The sequence below is a fragment of the Miscanthus floridulus genome, chromosome 6 (genome assembly GCF_019320115.1).
Source record: "Miscanthus floridulus cultivar M001 chromosome 6, ASM1932011v1, whole genome shotgun sequence".
Lineage (NCBI taxonomy): Eukaryota > Viridiplantae > Streptophyta > Magnoliopsida > Poales > Poaceae > Miscanthus > Miscanthus floridulus.
Window position 1 is genome coordinate 143,570,918 of NC_089585.1, and position 24,867 is coordinate 143,595,784.

Below are 24,867 nucleotides of genomic sequence, written 5' to 3' on the forward strand. Positions count from 1 at the left end.
CCAACTAGGATCAACCGACCAGGGACGCCAGTTTGGAAGGATCTAGGGAACAAATGGGGAAAGCAAGGTAGGGCGCACAAGTCAAACCATGGTACCAGGGACCGTACCCTATACACCTGTAGAAATAGTATTCTACAACCTCCATGATACAAACAGTGTTGTAGGCACTGACATTTTCCTCTATAATATTGTGGGCGACTACAACTCCCATACAGTAAGGCCCCCGACATGCCTCTAGGCATCGACACTGTTGTGGGCGCTGGCTTTTACCATACCAGACGAACATGGTAAAAACCCCTTGCACGTCTGAGGTATCAATAGTATGGCAGGCACCAACATCTGCCATGCCCGAAGAAGACAACACCACCTCCCACGTGCATCTGACATTCCACAGTATTGTGAGCGCCTACCATCGTACTGTACCCACTAGCGTGGGTAGCAAGGCTTAGAAGTATACATACTCTCTTCCCCTCACTTATAAGGCCATCCCCTTCATCTATAAAAGGGGATGCGATCTCTCCCAACATTCAAGTCATTCTAGATTCATTAGATCGATTAAGTTCACTAGTTCACAACTATAGAACCACCAGGTTCGAACGTCAAGCACACGCTTGAACACTTAGCTCAAAGCAGAGCTTCTATCGCTCTCGACCCTTCTGACCAGGGTCTGAGCGGACCTCGTGTACCCCCCCATCTTTCTCCTTCTCGTTTGTAACCCCACTATAAACTTCGAGCACCTGGGTCAGCAATAAAGTCACCAACCGACTCAAACTAGACGTAGGGCACATTGTCTGAACCAGTATAAACCATGTGTCATTGAGTGCTAGGCCACCTCTGATTACAACGTACGGAAAAACTACAAATATTTATTTGTTGGTCACTTTCTACACCGACAGTTGGCGTCGTTCGTGGGGAAGATGTTGTACGTTCAACAATTTTTGGTCATCTGATGGCCCACTTTTCTGCCACCTTCGCCATGGCAGACTCAGGCAAAATGATTCGCTTTGGCTCACTGGAATTTCCCACACTCCTACCTATTGGGATGTGGGTTTCACCCGTCTTTGAGCCATCCTAGGCCTTCCTCTTTGGAAGCCTAGACTTCGTCGTCGACCGGTTTGGCATACTACACCTCCACCAGGAGGCACTCATTCTGGCGCCCGTCGAAGGGGCGCCCTCCATCGGCTCCGAGACGCACAACATCGATGACGCACCACGTTTTAAATGGCAGGCTATAGAAATTAGCAGCAGCCTGTCCTGGCCGCTATGCGCCGCTATTGCGCCGCTATAGCGCCGCTATACCCACGCTATAGCGGTAGCTATATGACATAGCGCCAGATAGCTTAGCACGCTATAGCGCGCTATTTAAATACATTCAGACAATAGCCAAACAGGCAAACAACTAAACACTAAACATATTTCCATGATAATCATAAGTTCATAATCATAATAATAATAACTCACAAAGTGATAAAGTCATAACATCCATGATAAATTGATAACATATTCCCATGATAAGTCATAAGATAAGAGCAAACAGCACACTTAAGTACTTAACATCCGCACGGTTTTTAAAAGACAAAAGCCACAACTCACAAAACACATCGGCTCATTAAGTCTCAGAATCAGAACTAGAATCAATGCCATCATTGGCATTCTCTCCATCAGAAGATGAAGCAGATAAGTCATCATCCTCAATAGTGGTAGTGGTAGGGATCAACCTCTTTCTCTTCCTGGTCTGGGTACCTACCTTCCTTCTTTCTTGTCCTTGAGGTGCAGCTGCAACTCCATGTGATGATGTTGTAGTTTCTCCTTCCTGCTCTAGATCTACTTCTATTGGCTCAATGCCAGTGATCCACTCATTGTCTTCATCTTCTAAAGCATCAAGAATAGGTTTCTCAAGGGGATCTCTGTCCGTTTTGTCCTTCTTTTGCTTCAGTTTTGAGTTGAACTTGACAAACACAAGATCCCTCATTCTATCATGAAGCAGCCGGTTGCGTCTCTTTATGTGGACCTACATAGGTTTGATTTTATATTTTTATTATTTCAATAAGAGGACTGAAGAAGGGATTGCAGAAACAATGTAATGAAATCAGATTCATACTTGTTCAAAGGAACTCCAGCATCTCTCATAAGCTGATGAACTGCAAGTCAAACTTAGAATTCTAGCAGCTAACTTCCTAAGGTTTGGTGCACTACTTCCATGATTGAGCCACCACTTAGCTAAAAAAGTGAAAAACAGAGGACATGATTGAGACACCACTTAGCTAAAAAGTGAAAAGCTGATTGTGCTAGATGACAATTTTTCATACCTGGATCAAAATTAATATTTTTGCACTGCCTTTTAGCAATGTCTTTCCCAAAGGATCCTTCAGCATCTTGAAACTTTTGAAGCTCTTCAATAATCTTGTCCTGGGTGTCTTCATTTGGAACAAGCTTTGTAATGCAAGTTATTGCACCATCTCTAAATGATTCATTATCCTCTATAGCCACCTTGTTTTGATAATAGTAGAAAGGGTTCAGGTAGTAACCAACCCTATGTAAAGGTGTCTTTAGCTTACTGTCCCACCTTTTGTCAATGAAGTGAAAAACTTCCTCAAACTTTTTCCTATCATTGTTGAACCTCTTAGAGATTTCATTCTTAGCCTCTAGTAGATACCCATATAAGAACCCCATTGCTGGCACATCACTGTCCATTCTCCTCAAGACAGTAGCTAATGGCTCAAAGTAATTAATAGCAGTCTCAACATCTTTCCAGAAAGTTTTAGACTTGACAACCTTGTTTGCTTTCTTCCCTTTGACACTCTTTAGGTAGCCTAGTTCATTGAGCTCATCTTCCCTAAAAAGCATCTGCAATTGCTTCTTGTTTTCTAGCAAGCTCTTCAAGTTGAGATAAGCTGTAGCAAACCTCGTAACACCACACCTCACCAAATCTCTAGAAAGATACTTCCTCATTAGGTCCAAAACTCTAGTATGGGCATATAGAAAAACAGTCAAGCACTTTGCTTTGCTAATTGTTGCTGCAACTTTTAGCATCTTTCCTATATCTTCTAGCATTAGATCAATGGTATGGGCTGCACAACCATTCCAGAAAATAGAGGGGTACTTTGCTTTCAACAAACTAGCTGCTGCCTCATTTGGTCTTGCATTGTCAGTCACAACTTGAACTACATTTTGCACCCCTATTTCCTCAATACATTTATCAACCAGCTCAAAAATGTATCTGCCATCTTTCTTCACAGCTGATCAATCCACTGAATCAAGAAAACAAACACCATATGCACTGTGAACTACCAAGTTCATCACACCTCTACCTCTCTTATCTGTCCAAGCATCTATCATAACTGAGCATCCATTTAGCTCCCAAGACTCTTGGTGAGACTTCAGTAACTCTTGCACTTTCCTCTTCCTTTTTTACAAGAATTTCCCACTCATCTCATATGGAGTTGGCCCTCTCAAGTTCCTACCAAAGTCTCCAATAGCCTCAAGCATGAGATCAAAGCTAGGAAGTGCAATAGTGTTGTGTGGGATGCCAGCTTCATAAAAAAACTGACAGATGTACTCACATGCTCTGTCCCTCTTCTCTTCCCTTTTTTCAGTTGACAACTTAGATTGAACCTTCTCAGCAAGAATAGAGTTGCCCTTCCTTGCAGCCACTATTTCTTCTGGTGTTAGTTTACAGAACTTATCAATAGGACCTAAAGAAGCACCTTTGCTAGTCACCTTCTTCAACACAATAACTGAATTGCCTTCTGCATCACTGTGTTCCTCTCCTTCAGAATGGCTCAAATCAACTATAGCTCTATCCTCTTATTTCTCCTTACCCTTCCTTTGCTTGTTATCCGTCTTCTTTGTCAACAAGTTAACCATTTCTTTTATCACATCAGATGAAACTTTTGTACACTTTGCAACACCACATTTAGGAACTTTAGCAAGGTGGTACTTGATTCTAGTTATTCCACCATGATAAATGTTGTCACAGTAGTTGCACTTGAGAGAACCTTTCTTGTTCACATCTGGCATTGTGCAGTGCTTCCAAGCAGGGTTAGATGCTTCATTAGATAGGTTTCCTGTGGATGCAGTGCTAGATAAGCCTACAAAAGTGGACAACCATATGAGAATGGCAAACATATAGTAGCAAAATGTATGGTGCAAAAATTTAGTAGCTAACAAGTGTTTGTTACAGTGTTTGTTAACAAGTACAGTAGCTAACAAAAATTCAGTTTTAGTAGCTAACAAAAATTCAGTAGATAACAAAAATTCAGTAGCTAACAAGTGTTATAGACTTATAGTAACAAATTTTAGTTTTTAACATCATATTCATAATTTCATATATAAAAAAACCTAAGATCTAATTAGACCTAGCATTGGCAAACCGTGCAAGCAAGCAAGCAAGCAACCAAATGCTATCATTTAGAATCAGAATAAATGAATAATTGGAATTAAGAATTTAAGATGCAAGCAAGCAGGACCTAAGTACCTAACTTATGATTGCAGAATAATTGGAAGCAAGCAGGACCTAAGGACCTAAGTACCAAAAGCAAGCAAGCAAGCAACCAGCTTTGTTATGATTTTTACTCTGATGGTTTTCATGCCGCAAGCAACCGTGCAAGCAAGCAAGTGTAGGCATGCCTCGCGTCGACGTGCCAAAAGCAAGTTTTCAGGACCTAAGTACCAAAAGCAAGCAACCGTGCAAGCAAGCAAGCCGCAAGTTTTGAAGAACAGGAGAGAACCTGATTCGGGTGATTGGATTCCTATAATCCTATCTAAACTAGATCTAGCATATGCATCTCAATAACCAAAGAATAGGGAACAAGAACAGGGGAGAAGAAATTACCCAGTGTTGGCGCACTGCCATCATCGAGACTTTGAAAGGTTTCGCTTGGCTCAGTCATCACGATGTGTAGCCACCGCCGTCGCCCAGGCTCCCGCTGTCGCCCTAGCCCCCGACGTCGCCTAGGCTACGCCCGTCACCCAGCGGCCGCCGTCACCAGGAGGTCAGGTCGAGTGGTTTGGTGAGGAACGACTAGGGTTCCAGGCTTCCAGCACTTGGCTCATGTTTGTCTCACTGAATCGGGCCCTTAGTGGGCTATATTTGACCAGGCCGATTTTTTTGGGTCAGCCAGTGAAACACGAATAGCGGCTATTTAGCGGGCTACGGTGCTATAGCGGAAATAGCGGCACGATAGCGCGCAACAGCGGCAATAGCGCAACAAAGAGCAATATCATCGCGGCAAGCTATCTGGGGCGCTATAGCGGCAAAATAGCACGCTATTTTTTCGTGGATGACGCAGCATCTACACTTCATTCTGAGCAAACTCTCTGCTCAATCCCCGCTATGAGTAATATGCATACTGTAATTTAGCCTCTATTTACTATCTCCCACCGATTATTTGGAGGGACCGTATTGACTGCATCGCAAACACCGTACGATCGGTTCCCCTACGGCCTTGCGTCCCCGTGGACACATGAGCTTAGGGACTCTGAGGGATGCTGCCACCTTCCACCCTCACATCTGAATTCGTGGGAATGGCGAGCTATGCTCCTACCACTTTCCATGAACTTTTGGATGACGAGGGTGAGATCAACGGTTCTAGCCACCGTCCATCCCGGGAGTGTGCTATGGCGGACGTTCTAGGATAGCCATTTTTCATTGTGGAGTTTCCACAAACTCACACCCCTCCAGACCTGTGTGTGGGGGCCCTCGTGTTTGCGTAAGGGCACGCTGAGGAACTACGACAACGACGGCAGAACTAGCCGTCGCCTGTGCCAGCAAGCTCGATGCAACACATTGCGCCCCATGCGCATAACCCTACGGGCGACGCTCGGGGTAGCGCTCGTTAGGTGCAACATGACATCATAAACAAGGAGAATGATCTCCCGTAGTTCGCTCAGGCTAGCCAGAACATTGCTTCTGCAGCAATGCTTCTACGCGGCGTTCCCGAGCCCGTCGACCCCCAGGAGCGGGCGGTCTACCAGAATCTCTAGGTTCTAGTAGAATCCACCATCGTTCAACAGGTGGAAAGCTCTGCATCGCAACACCGACACGCACCCTGTCTCCCCACCGGGGGAGCGAGGACACACCAGACGGATCATTCCATCCGCTCACCGCTATAGCCGACAGGTGCAACTATGCCTCGGTCCAACCTGGCACCTGCCCCGCATCGACCGTCGATACACAAGCGACCTGGTCTGCACCAGGATGCTCACAGCATCATCAGCAACTAGCATCGGGCCCGGCATGATGATAAAGTCCACTGGGCAGCGGTGAGAGCAGGCGACACAGATCCTAGCCAAACCATCGAGGGGAACGGTGAAACACACCCCAAGCATGGTCGCCGGCTGAACGGCTGAAGTCCCAACCCTGAGGGCCCGAGACCATGGGCCTTGGACCGGCATATCCAGAGAGTGCCATTCCCACAGCGCTTCTAACCGCCCACCAACATCACCAAGTACACCGATGAAAGCTCTAGTTTGGTTTTGGTGAATTGATGAAACTCTAAGTGCTAACCTAGTTTATCAAGTGATCATGAGATAGGTGGCACATTCCAAAGTGGTGAGGCAAATGAAGATCATGACATGATGATGGTGATGCTATGGTGATGACCAAGTGCTTAGACTTGAAAAGAAGAAAGAAAAAAACAAAAGTCTTAAGGCAAAGGTATAAATGGTAGGAGCCATTTTATTTTGGTGATCTAGACACATAGCGAGTGTGATCACATTTAGGTTCAATAGCCGTACTATTAAGAGGGGTGAAACTCGTATCGAAATGCGGTTATCAAAGTGCCACTAGATGCTCTAACTCATTGCATATGCATTTAGGATATAGTGGAGTGCTAACACCCTTGAAAATGTTTGTGAAAATATGTTAACACGTGTGCACAAGGTGACACACTTGGTGGTTGGCACATTGAAGCAAGGGTTAGGAACTTCACCAGTGGAGTGTCCGCTCATAGAGTGCAGATAGTCCGATGGTGCCATCGGCGCCCTAGACAGAAAAGACAGAGGTCACTGTAAGTGACCGGACGCTGGTCTCGGTTGGACCAGCGTGTCTGGTCAGTAGTAGCTGAAGAACCGTAGCGTTGGTCTTTGATCGGATGCTGGCTAGCTGCATCCAGTCACACTGACATGGTCATGCACAGAGGAGTCACCGAGTGACCAGATGCTGGCTGAGTCCGGTCAAGCTTGATCGGACGCATTCGGTCGAAGAAATTCGTTTCTAGAACCTTACTGGAAACGATCGGACGCTGGAGGCTCAGCGTCCGATCACTTATGCCACAGCGTCCGGTCAACTATTGATCGTTGAGATCAGGCAAATAGTATTCAAACAGAGGGGACACATGGCGTATATCACATGACCGGACGCTGAGGGCCAGCGTCTGGTCGATATGTCCGGAGCATCCGATCACCCCGTGTTGTGCCTAGTGAAGGGGTACAACGGCTCTATTTTATGGGGGCTTCTATTTAAGCCCCATGGCTGGCTCAAGCTCACTCTCTTGGCCATTTGCATTGACATAGCAACCTTGTGAGCTTAGCCAAAGCCCTTCCACTCATCTCCATCATTGATTCATCATCTTTGTGAGATTGGGAGAGAATCCAAGTGCATTGCTTGAGTGTTTGCATCTAGAGGCACTTAGTGTTTGTGTTTTTGCTACGGGATTCGCTTGTTACTCTTGGTGGTTGCCACCATCTAGATGACTTGGAGCAGCGAGGATCATCGAGCGGAGGGTGGTGATTGTCTCTGGGTCTAATCGTGGTGATTGTGAGGGGTTCTTGACCTTTCCCCGGCGGAGAGCCAAAAGATACTCTAGTGGATTGCTTATGGCTTGTGTGATCCTCATCTTGTGTTGGTTGTGCAGCACTCTATTGAGGGTTTGGCGTGTGATGCCAATTAGCGCATGAACCTCCAAGTGAGTGAATCGCCACAACAAGGAGTAGCTTGCCAGCAAGCAAGTGAACCTCGATAAAAAATCATTGTCCTCATCATTTGATTCCGAGGTGATTGGTCTTCATTGTTATTCATTCTTATGATTGATTGGTTCACTCCTCGACACGGCAGTATAACTATCTTGCTCACTCTCTATATTACCGCAAACTAATTGTCAAACTCTTTAGTGTAACTAGTTGTGAGAGCTTGTTAGTTTGGTTAGTGTAGCTCTTTAGTTAGCCTTTGAGAGCACGCTAACTTAGTATAGTGACATAGCTATTGTGTGGATAGAAACTATATAAACTAGAATTCTGGTAGGTGGCTTGCATTTTTAGTAGGCTAGTGCAACACTTGTTTCACCTCATAATTGTCTAACTGGTTTGTTAAGTGTTGTTGTAGAATTTTTAATAGGCTATTCACCCCCTCTAGCCATTTGGACCTTTCAGACGGGGAGACAAACCCTGGTATTTGGCTCAAAGATATCTGGCTCGTTACCGAACCGAAGGGGTGGATGATGACTATTTCATCATTAAGTATCTCCCCATCTGTGTGGGGGAACATGTTCGGGCATGGCTTGAATTCCTCCCGACGACAGCATCCGCGACTGGGTGGACCTCTAGAGGGTCTTCGTAGGAAATTTCTAGGGGACGTATGTCCACCCTAGAAACTCCAGGGACCTCAAAAGTAGCCAGCAGGAGCCCAGCGAGTCCCTATGGGATTACATCCGCAGGTTCTCCCAATGATCCACGTGCTTGGATGCCTAAAGCTCCGTACCACCCGTGACCTGCTCGATGTCACCACTAACCACGCCTCAGACAAGGAGGCGGTTAGAGCGGTCTTTAATAGGGGCTAGGACAAAGGCAAGGCCAAGCACATGGACCAAGACAAGGGCCCCTCCACATAGAAGGGTAAGAAGAATAAAAAGGATTGGCGCCGATCGGACAACACCGTGTTGGTTGCCACGGCTGATCGCATGGGCAAGTAGCCCCAGTAGGGACTACCTGACCACTTCAACAAGCTCATGGACAGTCCATGCACCAACCATGCCTACCCCGTCAAACACCTCTATAAGGATTGCGAGCTCCTCAATGTTTCCTACGACAGGCTAGTAGGCCAAAAGAAGGGGACGGCAAGGAGGCGGTAGCTAAGAAAGGAGGCGCCGTGGGCACGGACGGAGACAGTTTCCACAATGCTGATGAATGCATCATGATCTTTGGTAGATCTGATGCCATCTGGTCCAAGCGCCAGCACAAAGTATGCTAGAGGGAGGCATACACCGCTGAGACGGTCGTCCCCTCCTTCCTCAGCTAGTTGGAATCTCTGATCACCTTCAATTAGAGGGACCATCCCTCCCATGTTGTGAGACCAGGATGCTACCCACTCATCATTGACCCCATCGTCTGCAAGAAGCGCCTTACCAAGGTGCTGATGGACAAAGGTAGTGGCCTCAACATCCTCTATGTCGGCACCCTCGACACCATGTGCATCCCCTAGTCGGAGCTCCACCAGGCGGGCTCTCCCTTCCATGGGGTGATCCCGGGAGCATGGGCATAACCGTTTGGGCAGATCGACCTGCTCGTCATGTTTAGCAACTGGGCCAACTTCTGCTCAGAGGTCCTCACCTTTGAAGTGGTGGATTTTCTAGGGTCCTACCACACCATCTTGGGGCGGCCATGCTACGCAAAATTTATGGCAGTCTCCAACTACACCTACCTCAAGCTAAAGATGCTAGGACCGAACGACATCATCACCATGAGCAGCACCTTTTTGCATGCCTTCACGTGTGACCACGAGCACTACAAGCTCACCACTACGGTCGTCAACTTGTCTGAGCTCCCATGGCTCAAGGAATCATCGATCTTGATAGTCCTAGACTGCAAAAAACCAACCTCCTCGACGGCCTTCCATCTACTTGAGGAAACCAAGGCGGTGGGAATTGACCCCACTGACCCAACGAAGGCGGTTTGGATTAGGACCCAGCTCCCAGCTAAATTGGAATGCGAGCTCATTGACTTCCTATGCGACAATCACGATGTCTTCGCATGGCAGCCTTTTGACATGTTGGGCATACCACAGGAGGTCATTGAGCACGCACTGCGCCTCATCCCAGGCACGAAGCCCGCTAAGCAGTGCCTGCATTGCTTCGATGATGAGAGCCACAAGGCCATAGGCGAAGAGATCGCCAAACTCCTAGCAGTCAGATTCATCAGAGAGGTTTTCCACTCCGACTGGCTTGCCAATCCCGTTCCTGTTAAAAAGAAGACCAGGAAGTGGAGACTATGTATTGATTATACTGACCTCAACAAAGTGTGCCCAAAGGATCACTTTCCTCTATCATGCATAGACCAGATAGTCGATTCCACCTTGGGTTGCGAGACCATCTCCTTTCTAGATGCCTACTCGGGCTATCACCAGATCACGATGGAAGAGTCTGATCAGCTTGCAACCTCATTCATCACTCTGTATGGTTCATACTGCTACGTAACCATGCCATTTCGCTTGAAGAACGCTGGCGCCACCTACCAAAGGTGCATGCTGCAATGCTTCGCCGACCAAATTGACCCGCTCGATCAGCCTGATCAAGATGAGCGGCCAAGACCAACGATCACCGTCTATGTTGATGACATAGTGGTCAAAACAACTCATGCTTATGACCTGATCATAAACTTGGCCGTAATGTTCGCAAACCTCTGAAGGTTCAACATCAGGCTGAATCTCGAAAAATATGTTTCTAGGGTTCCAAAGGAGAAGCCACTAGGATACATTGTGTTTGAGCACGGCATCGAGGCCAACCCTAAAAAATCATGGCCATCTCTAACATGGGCCCCATACGCAACGTCAAGGGCATGCAAAGGCTCACCGGTTGTTTGGCTGCCCTAAGTCGGTTCATCGCCTAGCTCGGCGAATGGGGGATCTCACTCTACAAGCTCCTCAAAAAGACAGACACTTTTGTCTAGACTAAGGAAACTCAGCAGGCCCTAGAGAGCCTCAAATCGCCCCTAACATTAGCCCCAATCCTCGTCGCTCTCAAACAGGGAGAACCCCTTCTCCTCTACATCACGGCCAGCAACCATGTGGTAAGCGCCACGCTGGTCGTTGAAAGCGAGGAGCCGGGACATCAACTTAAGGTCCAACGGCCCATTTACTTCATCGGTGAAGTACTCACTGACCCCAAGGTCTGGTAACCCTAGGTGTAGAAACTCCTATATGCCATGCTGATGGCTACCCGAAAGCTCCTGCACTACTTCACTAACCACAAAGTCGCATTATCACTTCATACCCGCTCGGGGTATCATCCTCAACCATGATGTCATGGGATGGATCTCTAAGTGGGCACTCGAACTCATGGGCCATGACATGAGGTAATCCCTCATTCTATCATTAAATCTTAGGCTATTGTGGATTTTGTCACCGAATGGATAGGGGTGCAGCTACCGACCCCGGAAGTCACCCATGAGTTCTGGACAATGTATTTCAATAGGACCATAATGGCGCTCGGCTCAGGGGCTAGAGTGGTTCTAATCTCCAAAGATAGGAGTAGGCGCCACTATGCCATCCGCCTCCACTTTTTAGCCTCAAACAATGCCATGGAGTACGAGGACCTCATCAATGGACTACGCATCACCATCAAGCTTGGTGCTATGCGACTCTATGTTCGTGGTGACTCAAAGCTAGTCATTGATCAGGTCATGAAGGAGTCCTCCTGCAAAAGCCCCCTCATGGCAGCATACTGCCAAGAGGTGCGCAAGCTCAACGACAAATTCTAGGGGATCGAGCTACATCACGTCCCCCAAAAGGACAACGATGTCACTGATTTTCTTGCAAAATTGGCCGCCAGGCGGGATCCATCCCCAAGTAGGTCTTCATCAATGATGTCCATGAGCCATCCACCCACATCCTAGAAGGTCCGATCCAGACACACCCCGATGCCTAGCCGACACCCGGGGGCTCCGACCATGATGCCAAGCCAGCGCTCGGGGGCTCTAATCCCAATACCTCCATGACGACGTCACCCACCAACGACGCCGTATTGGCACTTGATCAAACCGACTGGCGAGCACCACTAATCGTGTACCTCCACGAGAAGGTTCTCCCACCCGAAAGGACTAAAGCCTGATGGAGTGCTCGACGTGCCAAGACCTTCGTCGCGCTCGGTGATGAACTCTACAAACGGAGTCCATCAGGGGTGCTCAAGAAGTGCATCCCCACCAACCAGAGGAAGCAGCTCCTCCTTGAGGTCAATGCTGGGATTTGCAGACACCACATGGGCCTAAGGTTTTTACTGGCCCACCAAGCTATGGGATGCAGAGGAGGTCGTCCACATGTATGAAGGGTGCCAGTTCTACGCTCGACAAACCCATTTGCCAGCATAGGAGCTCCAAACCATCCCCATCACCTGGTCATTCGTGGTCTAGGGCCTCGACATGGTGGGACCCCTAAAAAAGGGCCCAGGTGGCTTCACTCACCTACTCATAGTGGTCAACAAGTTCACCAAGTGGATAGAGGCCAAGCCCATCACCAACATCCACTTGGAAGAGGTAATCAAATTCTTCCTTGATATCATCTACCGGTTTGGCATTCCTAACTGTATCATCACTGACCATGGGACTAACTTCACCGACAAGAAGTTCCTAGACTTCAGTAATGGATATGACATCAGGATTGACTAGGCCTCGGTTAGACATCCATGAACTAACGGTCAGGTCGAGCGTGCCAATGGCATGGTCCTCCAAGGACTTAAATCACGTATCGTTGACTGACTCAACAAGTACGCCGAGCGAATGGGTTGCAGAGGTCCCAGTGATCCTCTAGAGCCTAAGAATGACCCAAACTGATCCACAGGGTTCCCACCCTTCTTCTTGGCCTACGGAGCTGAGGCAGTACTACCCTCTGACCTCGACCATGACATCCCAAGAGTGAAGGCTTTCGACCACGACTGAGCCATGGAGGCTCAGCAAGACACAGTCGACTTGCTTGAAGAGGCCCATGAGACAACCGTCATCCATTCTGCTCACTACCAACAAACCCTGCGTAGGTACCACAAAAGGAAGATCAGGGGGGATACTTGAAGTCAGTGATCTCGTACTCCAGACGACCCAATCAACATAGGAAAAACACAAACTCTCTCCACCATGGGAAGGACCATATACGGTGACCAAAGTAATCTGATAGGGCACCTACCAACTGGAGGACAACAATAGCAACGTTCTCACCAACCCTTGAAACATTGAACAGCTATGTCATTTTCCCCTAAATTTGGTCTTACTGCTTTTTAGTCAACACTTGCCCCTATAAAGCAGCCCAGCCTGAACACTTTCAGCCCAGGTCGCTCGGGGGCTCTATGAGGGTATAATACTTTATACTACCTCTCTTTTTTACTCTCTTTTTTACTGTCACATGGTAAACAACTTTCTCCCCAAACGGAAGCACATTCCATTCCTTTGATTGCCTTACATAACTCTGTTCTTACTTCCAACTGAACGCACCTCGCCATGACCTACGGTTAGAAACAGCCAAGCCCCGCGGGCCATGCCCAGGCTCTCAATAGCGATAGCCTATAGAACTAACGGGCAGGTACGAAGAAAAAAAGATAAAAACAAAAGTTATGCTAGGATAAAAAAACAAGGAATGAATAGTGTGGTTCCATCACAAGAATAGAACTGATGGATTCATTGAAACAAAAACTATTCACACGGTGGCTCACCCACAACTATTACATTTTTCTAACTCCTTCTAATCCAAAAACTACTGCGGCCCCTCGATGACATTGCCTGACGCCAAAGGAGAAACTATGGCACACGCCACCAGATGTGACCACTGCCTAGTTCTATTCCCTCGACTTCAGTGAGCACAACAGGTACCACAAGGGACCCGCCCGGTTCTGTTCCCTCAACGTCGGCGAGCGCAACGGGTACCTCAAGGGTGTCGCACCCATAGATTCTCAGCAGAGGAACATAGAGCTCCTAACCTTCTCATGCAGTCAAGGTAGCTCCTAGGTAGGGACGCCGCTACCATGGTATGACTGTCATGGCTAGAAGAGATCTCATCAAACTTTATGAACTGGCCAACTTGAGCAGCTGTAGGCGCGGAACCCTCCACCGGCACGATCCTGAGCAACTTCCCCTCCGACAAGGCTCGCCCAGTGAAGATCCACCAAAGAAAGCCCACACACGGCTCCATCCTGAAGAAGGCCTTGCAGATGAATCCAGCATTGCCCTAGGCAGCCTCCAGCTCTACATCGTGCTCTGGATTCATGAAAGGATCTGTAAGTCCTCCCCCTTGCTCACCCCCTCTCTCACCTAAGAACCACCGTGGCATACAGGCACTCTCAGTGTGGAGGAAAATGGAGGAGAGACAATAGTTGGAGAATAGGCAAAGGACTACGATAGAGAGCCTTCTCCCTCCCCCTATTTAAGGAAGAAACACGATAGCCGGAGAGGGGCAAAAGATCAAAGCTAAAAACTCTCTACCTTGCCCCATTCAATGCGGATAGGAAACAATGGGACACACCCTGAGCGATGGGATGCACGTTGATCGACGGAACAATGCCTAGTGAGATGAAACATGGCCTGGGTATGGCCCACCACTATCGCATGACCGGGCGTGAAAACCAAAGCATCACCACACACTGGCAGCTCTCTGCATCCCTAGGCGGGACTTAGAAAAACTCAAAATAGGATCTCTGCCGGGAGAGACCATCGGGGTTCCTAAGACAATCTAACGGCTCAAAAAACACTAAGAGACAGGTAAGATCGCGAAGGGATGCCCCATATAGGCCATGTTGACTCTGTCATGAATGAGGAGCGCGGGTCTCGGTTGGACATTTCTGATTGAAGCTCTCCAAACCCCGTCACTCGAGTCATCAAGGTAACACTACCGACCCCCTCTATTTCTTTATAATCATTTCATAAGCCTATGCCCCCTAGATGATTCGGGCCTTGAACCGCTCGGGGGCTCAGGAACTAAGCATCGCACATACAGCGAAATGCATCACAACGCTCCGTGTTGTGTCATAAAGCGACAGTTGCCTCATTCGACATGAGCAACGACCGATCGGGGTTTGAAGGCTGGCCCACGAAGAGCTCGAGACCACCCCATGCCAAATAGAGCTAGGGGAGAAAAACATAGATAAGCCCCATGTGGCCATCGCCCAGTCTGGTAGATAGGGTCATCTCAACCTTTTTGTTCGATCCTAAGCCTCTACCGAGCCCACAGAATCTCCATCGAGGGGAGGCCATTAGGCCACCTAGGTCGGTCTTTGGAACGACCCAGGCATCTACCAGATTGTAGGTAAAGGAGTAGTGGAATGCTAGAAGAGGGCTATGCCAACCCCAACACGAACGACGGACCCGGATTCTACTTGATCATACCAGATAGCGAACTCACCAAGCGCGTCACTCAAGCCTGGGCGATTAGGACAAGGGACAAAACTCAGCCCCCCCGGTTGTGAGAAATCGAGGACAGGGTAACGCACACAACTCAAACCAAACCCTACCAAAAGCCCAATGGGGCTTGTGGGCTCAAGACACCAAACGCCTAGGTCTACGACCCCAAACTCGACCCATCCAGCTATGCTTCGACTGCACATCAAACGCCTGGATCTATGACCTCGAACTTGCCCCATCTGGCTACGCTTCGACTGCACACCAAATGCCTAGGTCTATGACCCCAAACTCGCTCCATCCGGCTACGCTTCGACTACACACCAAACGCCTAGGTCTGTGACCTCGAACTCGCCCCATTCGGCTACGCTTCGACTGCACACCAAACACCTAGGTTTGCAACCCTAAACTCGCCCCATCAGGATCCATGAGCCCCGACTCGCTCGATCCTTAAAACTAACTAACTAAAAACCTCAGCTACACGGGCTGCACCGAGGCCCAGATCTACGACTCTGACTCACCTGATTCTACGACGCACACCAACGCCAGGACCTGTGAGCTCCGCCTCGTCCAATCCCTAAGACTAATTGCCTCGCCCGATCCCATGGAGCGCACCGATGCTAGGATCCATGAGCTCCATATCACCCAATCCTTGAAAAACTAACCGCCTCAAGCTACGCAATGATGCCTTGGTTGGCGACTTCATCTCGACTAAAAAAACACATACACGCCCACTAACAAACACCCCCAGATTATTATGCCTGAATCGCCCGGGGGCTCAGGCGCTACACCCGTGGGTGTGCTCGCGGGCACCCGCTGACGAAACAAAAACCTCCCCTACTGGCAACACAAACCCCCCCAGACAATTCTACCCGAATCGCCCAGGGGCTCAGGGGCTACACCCGTAGGTACGCTCGCGCGCACCCACCGTCAAAGACAAAAAAACCCCTAGATGATTCTGCTCGAATCACTCGGCGGCTCAAGGGCTCCTGTCGGGTTCATAAACTTAGTATCCCCCATGGACTGGCTTCCTAATAAAGGTTCAGCCCAAGCAGACAACACGCAACTCATGGTCCGGCCCAAGTATCTGAACAAACAGGACAGAAGGGTGATCCAATCATCGACCGAAAGGTCTGGCCGAGGAGAAGCGACGCCCATTTTTTGACTATGGCCTGCCTCTCTGACCGGAGGGCTCACTTAGGTCTCCAGCCCACCTCTGAACGACATCTTCGATCGAAAGGCCTAGCCAAAACACTACTTCTGACTCCGACCCCACGTCTCCGACCAGGGTACGCAAAAACCCTGCTCACTGCTCATCTCCAACTGGAGCGATCAGAACTGACATGGACCAACCAACCAGGGACGCTTGCTCAGAAGGTACTAGGGAATGAACAAGGAAAGCAAGGTAGGGCGCAGAAATCAAACCACAGTACCAGGGACCGTACCCTGTACACCTATAGAAACAGTATTCTACAACCTCTCTGACACAAACAGTGTTGTAGGCGCCGACATTTTCCTCTACAGTATTGTGGGCACCTACAACTCCCATACAGTAAGGCCCCCATATGCCTCTAGGCATCGACAGTGTTGTGGGCATTGGCTTTTACCGTACCGAACGAACATGGTAAAAACCCCTTGCATGCTCCAGGTATCAACAGTATGGTAGGCACCGACGTCTGCCATGCCCGATGAAGACAACACCACCTCCCATGTGTATCTAACATTCAACAGCATTGTGGGTGCCTACCATCGTCCTGTACCCGCCGGCGTGGGCAGCAAGACTCAGAAGTATACGTACTCTCTCTCCCTCACTTGTAAGGCCATCTCCTTCATCTATAAAAGGAGATGCGCTCTCTCCCAATATTTAAGTCATTCTAGATTCATTAGATTGATCAAGTTCACTAGTTCACAACCATAGAACCGCTAGGTTTGAACCTCAAGCACACGCTTGGACACTTACCTCATAGCGGAGCTCCTGTCGCTCTTGGCCCTTTCGATCGGGGTCTTACCGGACCTCTTGTACCCCCTATCTTTCTCCTCCTCATTTGTAACCCCACTACAAACTTCGAGCACCTGGGCTCAGGAATAAAGTCACCAACCGACTCTAACTAGACATAGGGCACGTTGCCTAAACCAGTATAAACCCTATGTCATTAAGTGCTAGGCCACCTCCGATCACAACATACGACAAAACTATAAATATTTACTTGTTGGTCACTTTCTGCACTGACATAACCCCTACTACAAACTTTTAGTGTGAGTAACACAAGCAGCAGCAACGAACTAGACATAGGGACATTTTGCCCGATCTAGTATAAATCTCGTGTTCTCTTAGAACACCATCCGGGCCAGACGTGTAATGTTAAAAATTTACTAGCCGGTGGCAACTCAAAACACCGACACTATCTCGGGTGAAAGGGTAAATCATGACTCACAGTGAAAGTGTACAACCTTTACAGAATGTAAAACTGGTATATCAGTCATGCTCACGGTCACGAGCGGCCTTAAACATTTACGGAATAGATGATAAACACTGATGATACTGATGATAAAGATGCTCACTATTGATTACTGTTTATGCATTCATTATTCATGGTTACCTAATCATGTGTTTATGTGGGCTTTTGAATAAACTTGTTGCCGCCCAATTGCTAAAAGATGACTCGTTAAAAGCTAATCGTAGTTAAACCATTATCAGCCTTTTGAGCCTCATGAACCCCATGTTATATTTGTTGAGTACGACATGTACTTACGCTTGCTCTACTTTTTAAACCTTTGGGAAAATCCTAGATGGATACCAGATTGCTGGAGTTTGGAGGAATTAGGTTTGTGATTAACCAGTTAGTTGTTCCTATGGAAGTGGAGTCTTCACCTGAAGATCGGAGTTGTCTTTCCGCTGTCTATACTCTGAGGTTGTATTCTTTATACTAATACGCTATGCAATAAGCATTGTCTTATGATATTACCCTTATTTGTAGCTATATATGAGATTTGACTTTCTAGACTCATATATGGTGTGTATTTGATTGTGTTCTTAAAACTGGGTGCTACAACTACCCTGTATTAGATTTTATAACCGTTCATTTGTTTACTATGTTTTTTGTTTTTCTAAATTTTATATTGAAGCGTGTTTGTATTTTAACATAATTATATTATTTGATTTTCAATCATACATATATTAAGTAGGACATACATACAAGGTTGCCTTGATGAATTTGTTTCATTTTTATGACCATCTCGAAGAGGCTCTTTATATCCTTCCTAATCTATAGTACTTTAGTGAAAAAATACCCTCCGATAGCCTTTTCAATTGGGTCTCTAATTATAGACATCATATGTTTCGTATTTCAATGGAAATTTTAGAATCATATGCGAAGAGTGTTTCATATCAGTGCGTTATTTGTGGAATCAGTTAAACATGTATGTTGCAGGAGCTAGTAATTCATGTGACAAAAACAAAAACACAAGCTAAAAGCTAGGAGCCAGTGACCACTATGTACTTGTTGGTTATAGCACATTAACCAAACCTTACACCATTAAATTTAATACAAAAGTTATTACTAATTGTACCACTAGGTAGATCAAATCTTTCCCATAAAAATACAGATAAGAATATAGATAACTCTATGTTGGTAGCACATCACCACTAGAAGTCAGTCTAATAAAATCCAACAAGATATAATTGCACTGCAAGTACACTGTAGTTTCATAATAGATTAAAGCTTGCATCTTTCACTGGCCACACTGAAACAGGAAATATAGATAGTAGTGTACTCAAACGTGGGTTTACCTTTGAAACAGAATCACACTTCTCCACCAGTTAGTCACTGGGACATCTTCAATTAATGAGGCAAGAATCATCTCGGAATATAGGTTTAGTTTAGATGATCTAATGCTACAAGATAAGAATACTAGGACAACAAGTAAACATACCTGTGAATTTTTTTTTCTTTAGCCAAACTAGTCGAACAGTTGGATTTTTCGTCATCATAAATAACGTTCGATTCATCTCAGATTGAAAGAACTCATTAGCATCTGCCTTCTGCTCAATAGTTAGGTCTTCTATGCTATCCACAACAGCAATGCACTTTTCTACATAATAGTCATCTTCTTTTTTCTTCTTCTCATCTAGTTTTTTCTGATTTTTCTCCATCTGGATCTTTCTCAAGTCTATGAATTCACCAAGTTTAGCTGTCATTTGAGTTTGCTTGCATTTTTTTCCACTAGCACTTGCTCCCTCCTCTAGATTGAGATAGGGTGGTGCAGATTGCACTTCTGGGTCCTCAATTTGAGAAAAATGATTTGTACCAAAATTGATGCCAACAGAATCAGAGCCGGTAGTCGTGTTTTGTGTACTTTGCTCAGAGTGACTTCTTTCAATTGGAGGTCATGCTGTCATGTCAGGTGGCTCGGTTGATGTAAAATTCAAATCTCCAGTGGCTATACTTCCTATTAATACACATCACTGATACACTCTTAGGTATTATTCAAAGTTATTCAGCACCGTAGGCACATGTTCATTTAAGAAATAGAGCAAACAAATGGTAAGGCCATAATGATAGACAAAATTGTGGTTCCCTGAACTCAGACCACCAAATAAACGTAGTTGTTCTTTTAGACTCCTGAGCTGAATAAAATAAAGAGCTCACTTGTACAAAAATTCATGACAATTCTGAATACTCTTACTGCAGCACAGATGAGCTGAATAAAATAAAGAACACACTTGTACAAAAATTCAGATTTACGATACAGCTAGCTCATGAATACAGCACCACAAAAACTGTATTCATGAGCAAACAAAGGAAAATTACCTGCATACAATGATGCTAGGTGTTCATAAAGAGGAAGTGGCTTCTTTTGGAACTTACTGACTTTGGGATACTTCTATTAAATGCAACAAAGCAACATTTTGGTAAGCTTCTTAAAATAGTGAAAACACAGTACTATATAATTGACAGAAAGTCACTAACCTCAATTAGGTCTTCCTATTTCTTTGGTTCAGCAATTATCATGCTTAATGTCTCATTACAACCAACACCACTCTCTTTTCTGGCATCTCTAACTGTCCTATAGTTTCCTTTCAACTCCTTCTCCTTCTCTTGCATTTGTTGTTTTGAAAAATGAGCTAAAGTGAAGGTTTCATTGAACCATTTAGCAATATTTCTCCAACCATCTGTTGTCCAGCCATTTTGTGCCCTGTACATTGGGATATTGACATGATTTTTCATTACATCCACCAACCCTTTCTCATACATGTAGCTCCATGCAGCACTTGTACCTTGGGACGTTGACATTGCTGAAAATGGTGAAAGATAAATATAAGCTAAAATTATAGAAATATAAATGTAAGGTAAAATGCTGAAAATGAAGAACAATGCTCCAAATTACCATCTAATTATTATAGGCAGCCCACATCACTTGCGCGATTTGATCTCGTAATGTGTTACCATCACTCGATTCTATCTCGCTTGGATAACTATTATCCCCCTCCGGCATATCAACAAAAGTGGTTGGATTGATATATTGTGGTTGGTGATCTAGCCAATTATCTTGCCCATTGTGCGCTCTAATTATATTGTGAAATACCGCTGCTGCTGCAGGAATCTTGATCTGAGTCTCAATTGGATAGTGTGTTCCCACTTTCAGAATTGGAAGCCATTTTTTCAACACCCCAAATGCCCTTTCAATATGATTCTGATGTTGTGCATGCCGATGATTAAACAACTCCTTGTAGTTTGCATACTCATTTCTCTACGATGATCCACGCCTTCTAAACTCGCCAAGGTGGTACCTAACTCTTCGGTACGGTGCTATGAATGATGGAGTGTTAGCATATCCGCCATCTACAAGGTAGAATTTCCCTAGCGGTACATGAAAACCCTACGTAAGAGCAGAACATAGGACTCCTGCATCAGACGCGGATCCTTCCCACCCACAAGCGATGAAAGTGAATTTGAGATCAAAGTCACAAGCGAACATAACATTCTGGGACAATGTCCCTTTTCTGTTTCTAAAAGGAGGGACCTTATCTTCATTGATAGTAATATGGATATGTGTCCCATCAATGGCGCCAATGCAGTTCTGCACGTAAAAAGGAACCTAAGATTGTTGGAATAGTTCTCTAAACTGCAATACAATTTTCAAGTAGATCGAAACGAGATTTGCAAGAACCTATTACTCAGTCAACTCCTAAAGTTCAGGATCTAGGCTGATCTTACTCCAGTTAATTAAGTGGGGCAAATATGTAAGGTCTTGGCTAGGTTAGTCCAACTCAGTAAGTATAGTAAGCTAGTAACCAGGATTTATTTTTCATATGTGTTTGTCACCTTCGATACAGAATTTTATAGAAAATGAGAATACTGCTAATTCCAAAATGTAACAGGAAATGAGTCTCTCTTCCACAACAAATAGCTAATTGAGATGGATCCGGCATCTACTACATACTCCTAGTAGGATTAGAAAACTGCATGCGGTCTTCTATTTTAGCTCTCACTCAACTATTTAGAAACCTATCTAGATATCAAGATATATTTTAGGCAACTAAAGAATGTCACAATTTGTCTTTAAAAAATACTTACTAGGCCTTTGCAACTCACCAAACATAATCTAACCATTAACTATTTTGCTTTGTGCAACATCAAAATACAAATACAATCCTAAACAGTACATTTTTTATACACCCAAGACTGATGTATGAGTGCATTATGTCTTCTAGCAACTAGCAGCAGGTCTTTGCCAATGTTTTTCTTTTAACCATAATTCACAGATGTCATCAAAATATTACCAGATCCTCTGATTTGTTGACAAATATTACCCGATGTTGTCCAAATATTACCAAAATTGAAACATATAACCAAAGCAGCAAATTCATGGAATCACAGCTCAAATGAACAAGGGAGAGGAATCAGTAATAGAGACAAACAAAAGTACCTAAGCTGCTAAGCAAGGAAGTGGAACTTGCTGGGTCACTTCTTGTCTTCACCCTGAAAACAATCTGTCAACTGAGAATTGTAGATGAAGCAAACTAAGATGACAAGCAAATATCTAATTTTAACTATAGGTAAATCTGTTGGTATTACAACAATAAATAGAACAACATTCATTCACTGGTCAACCAGTACATTATAGCAAAAAATGGCAGATCCTTGATTTTTCTAGGATAATTTAACAGATCCAGATCCAGCTCCACTTTGAGTCTAGCTATTGCACGTAGAAACGATGATCCAAAAATAGTATGCAATTTAAATGGTATTGCGCTTTGGATCTGGCTAGTGCATTCATTGTGCACACTTCAATACGAATTAGATCTAGGTGAGGAACTTGGACGGGTTCTTGGAGCTAACCTGGAGTAGATCTTTAAGCTCGGACGATGGTGGTGGTAGTAGCGAGGCCGGCGACGGAGATAAGGAAGAAGCTGGCGGGGGGCGAGCTCGGTGGTGGCGGGGGCGGGGGGGGGGGCGAGCTCAGTGGTGGTGGCGGCGATGGGGGCGAGCTCGGGGGCGGCGATGGGGGCAATGACGGAGGCGGCAGTGGCAGGAGGATGGCGGCAGCGGTGCTTCCTCTTCGTCGCCCTTGCTCGGGTCGGGGAAGAGCCGCCCGGACCCTGGGTGCGGGACAAGCCACCCCGTGGAAAGTACAGGGCTCGGGTCGCCCTCTCCCAGGTGATGGGCTTCCAAATGCAAGGGGGCTTCTCTCCGTGGCTGAAATCCGTGCGGGGCCTGGCCCAGGGAAAAGGCGGGGAAACCCCCGTGGATTGGGTCTCCCAAAGGAGGCCTAATGGGTTGATGTTTTCCTTTATATGACGACAAAAGTAGATGATAGTAGAATACTTCCTACATCATATAAATAAAGACACCTAGAGTTTCTAGGACACATTAGTGACGAGCAAAAATGACTTTGGTTCCCCTCACTGATAAACAACGGCAAACAGTGCTTCATAGTACCAAATCCAGCGCTAAACCGTACTAGAATGTCTTGGTTTATGAAACAAATTTTAATTCCTACCTCTTTGGGACGTAGGGACTAGTTATAAGGGTATTTTTGCCTTTTTATTTTCCTGCACAACGGCAGTGGTTGTTAATATATCAGCATGCCTATGCATAATCTAATTTTATTTCCTCTGATTAATATGGTAATTTCTAGACCACGAGAATTACCACGGAGACTCCTTCAGTTAACGTTGACCAAATCTTTAGTCGAGAAATCTACTGTGACACTATTCGGCGGCGAAATGCCGTAGGAGTACGTCTAAAAGGTGGTTCGTCGGGAACGAACAAGCAAACCACGCCACGAACACAGTAAACAAAGCCTCGCAAAAGAGTGGCAAAAACAAAAGAGCGTACAGTAAGAAGAAGAGGAAACAGAGGCGTGTGTTAGTGTAGCAATGCCGACACCCCCAATTTCTTTTTCTTTCCTTGTTTTTGAAACTGAACCCCATTTCTACTGCGCATACTGTTCCGATAGTACGGGCACGCACTTTGCCTTCCACCCAACTTCTAAAAAGTTACTACAGTACCTGTCACATCGAATGTTTGTGGCCCATGCATGGAGCATTAAATATAGACAAAATGAAAAACTAATTGCACAGTTTGGTGGGAAATTGCGAGACGAACGTTTTGAGCCTAATTAGTCCATGTTTGAACATTATTTGCCAAATAATAACGAACGTGCTACAGTAGCCTCAAAATCCAAATTCCTACAACTAAACACAGCCTTTGTTAGACTGTCTCCACCAGCGTGAGCCCGTACCTAAAAATGCGTGCTTTACAGTGTTTTAGGGTGAAAAACACTTCCAACAACAAATGAGGCAAACACGCAACCCAAATAAGCGTTCTCTCTCCATCTCTTTGCGTCTCCACGCATGCGCCAGGCCTACCACCACGGGGAAGCGGACGACCGGAGCCCAAGGAGATCTGTTCGCCGCCGCGGTACGACCGGAGAAGACGCGGGCGGCCCCAGATCCGCACGCGCCCCCACCGCCGCCGAACGGGAGCCGCGGCCATGGGAGGTCCTGCCGTCGGTCGCGCCTGCGGGGACGCCGCCTCCATGGCAGGCTGCGCTCGAAGCCCGCACCCCCACCGCCACCGAACGGGAGCCGCGGCCACGGGAGGTCCCACCATCGGTCGTGCATGCGGGACGCCGTGGACGCCATCTCCATGGCTAGGCTGCGCTCGAAGCCGAAGGAGTAGGAGCGCTTGAGCAAGAAGTCCCTGGTGCCGGCGGCTGCGAGCTGCTGCTGGTCCGGGCTGGCTGACGTCATCTCCGCCTGCTGCTGCTCGCTGTTCCTTGTTTGGGTTGCTTTTGGGTCCGTGGTTGGAAAAGGGCTGGTTGACTCCTTTTTTTTCTACGTGACCCATACCAACGAATGCATCTCGTGTTCGTGTTTAGGTGAGGGCTGTTTTTAGACCGTCTCAGGTGCTGCACTGCGTCTGGGCTCTGGCCCTGTGGCTGGTGTTTATCCGGGCCGGCCGGCGCGGTCACGTGGCGCAGGCGGCGGTGAGAGTGCAGTGGAGTGGGCGGGCAAATGAGAGGCGGCCACAGCGCGCGCATCCGCCGGGCGGT

At 46.6% G+C, this 24,867-nt stretch overlaps 1 protein-coding gene across 1 annotated transcript; it reads right to left on the reverse strand.

Annotated features, from left to right (window-relative positions):
- Positions 1-1,609: 1,609 nt before the first annotated feature.
- On the reverse strand, positions 1,610-24,565 carry LOC136461413 (uncharacterized). Its single transcript, XM_066460715.1, has 6 exons — positions 24,238-24,565; positions 3,822-4,091; positions 3,564-3,770; positions 2,310-3,239; positions 2,102-2,220; positions 1,610-2,011 (listed from the first exon to the last, which is right to left on the reverse strand). Exons 1-6 carry the CDS (start codon positions 24,563-24,565, stop codon positions 1,610-1,612), a joined length of 2,256 nt encoding a protein of 751 aa, XP_066316812.1.
- Between the last annotated feature and the right edge of the window lie 302 nt (positions 24,566-24,867).

Coding starts and splice junctions, on each gene's coding strand:
- LOC136461413 (XM_066460715.1), bottom strand. CDS start 24,565: ATGACGTCAGCCAGCCCGGACCAGCAGCAGCTCGCAGCCGCCGGCACC. Junction 3,240..3,563: donor AGAGAAGAGGGACAGAGCAT/GTGAGTACATCT, acceptor TGGATTGATCAG/CTGTGAAGAAAGATGGCAGA. Junction 2,012..2,101: donor GCTGGAGTTCCTTTGAACAA/GTATGAATCTGA, acceptor AAACCTATGTAG/GTCCACATAAAGAGACGCAA.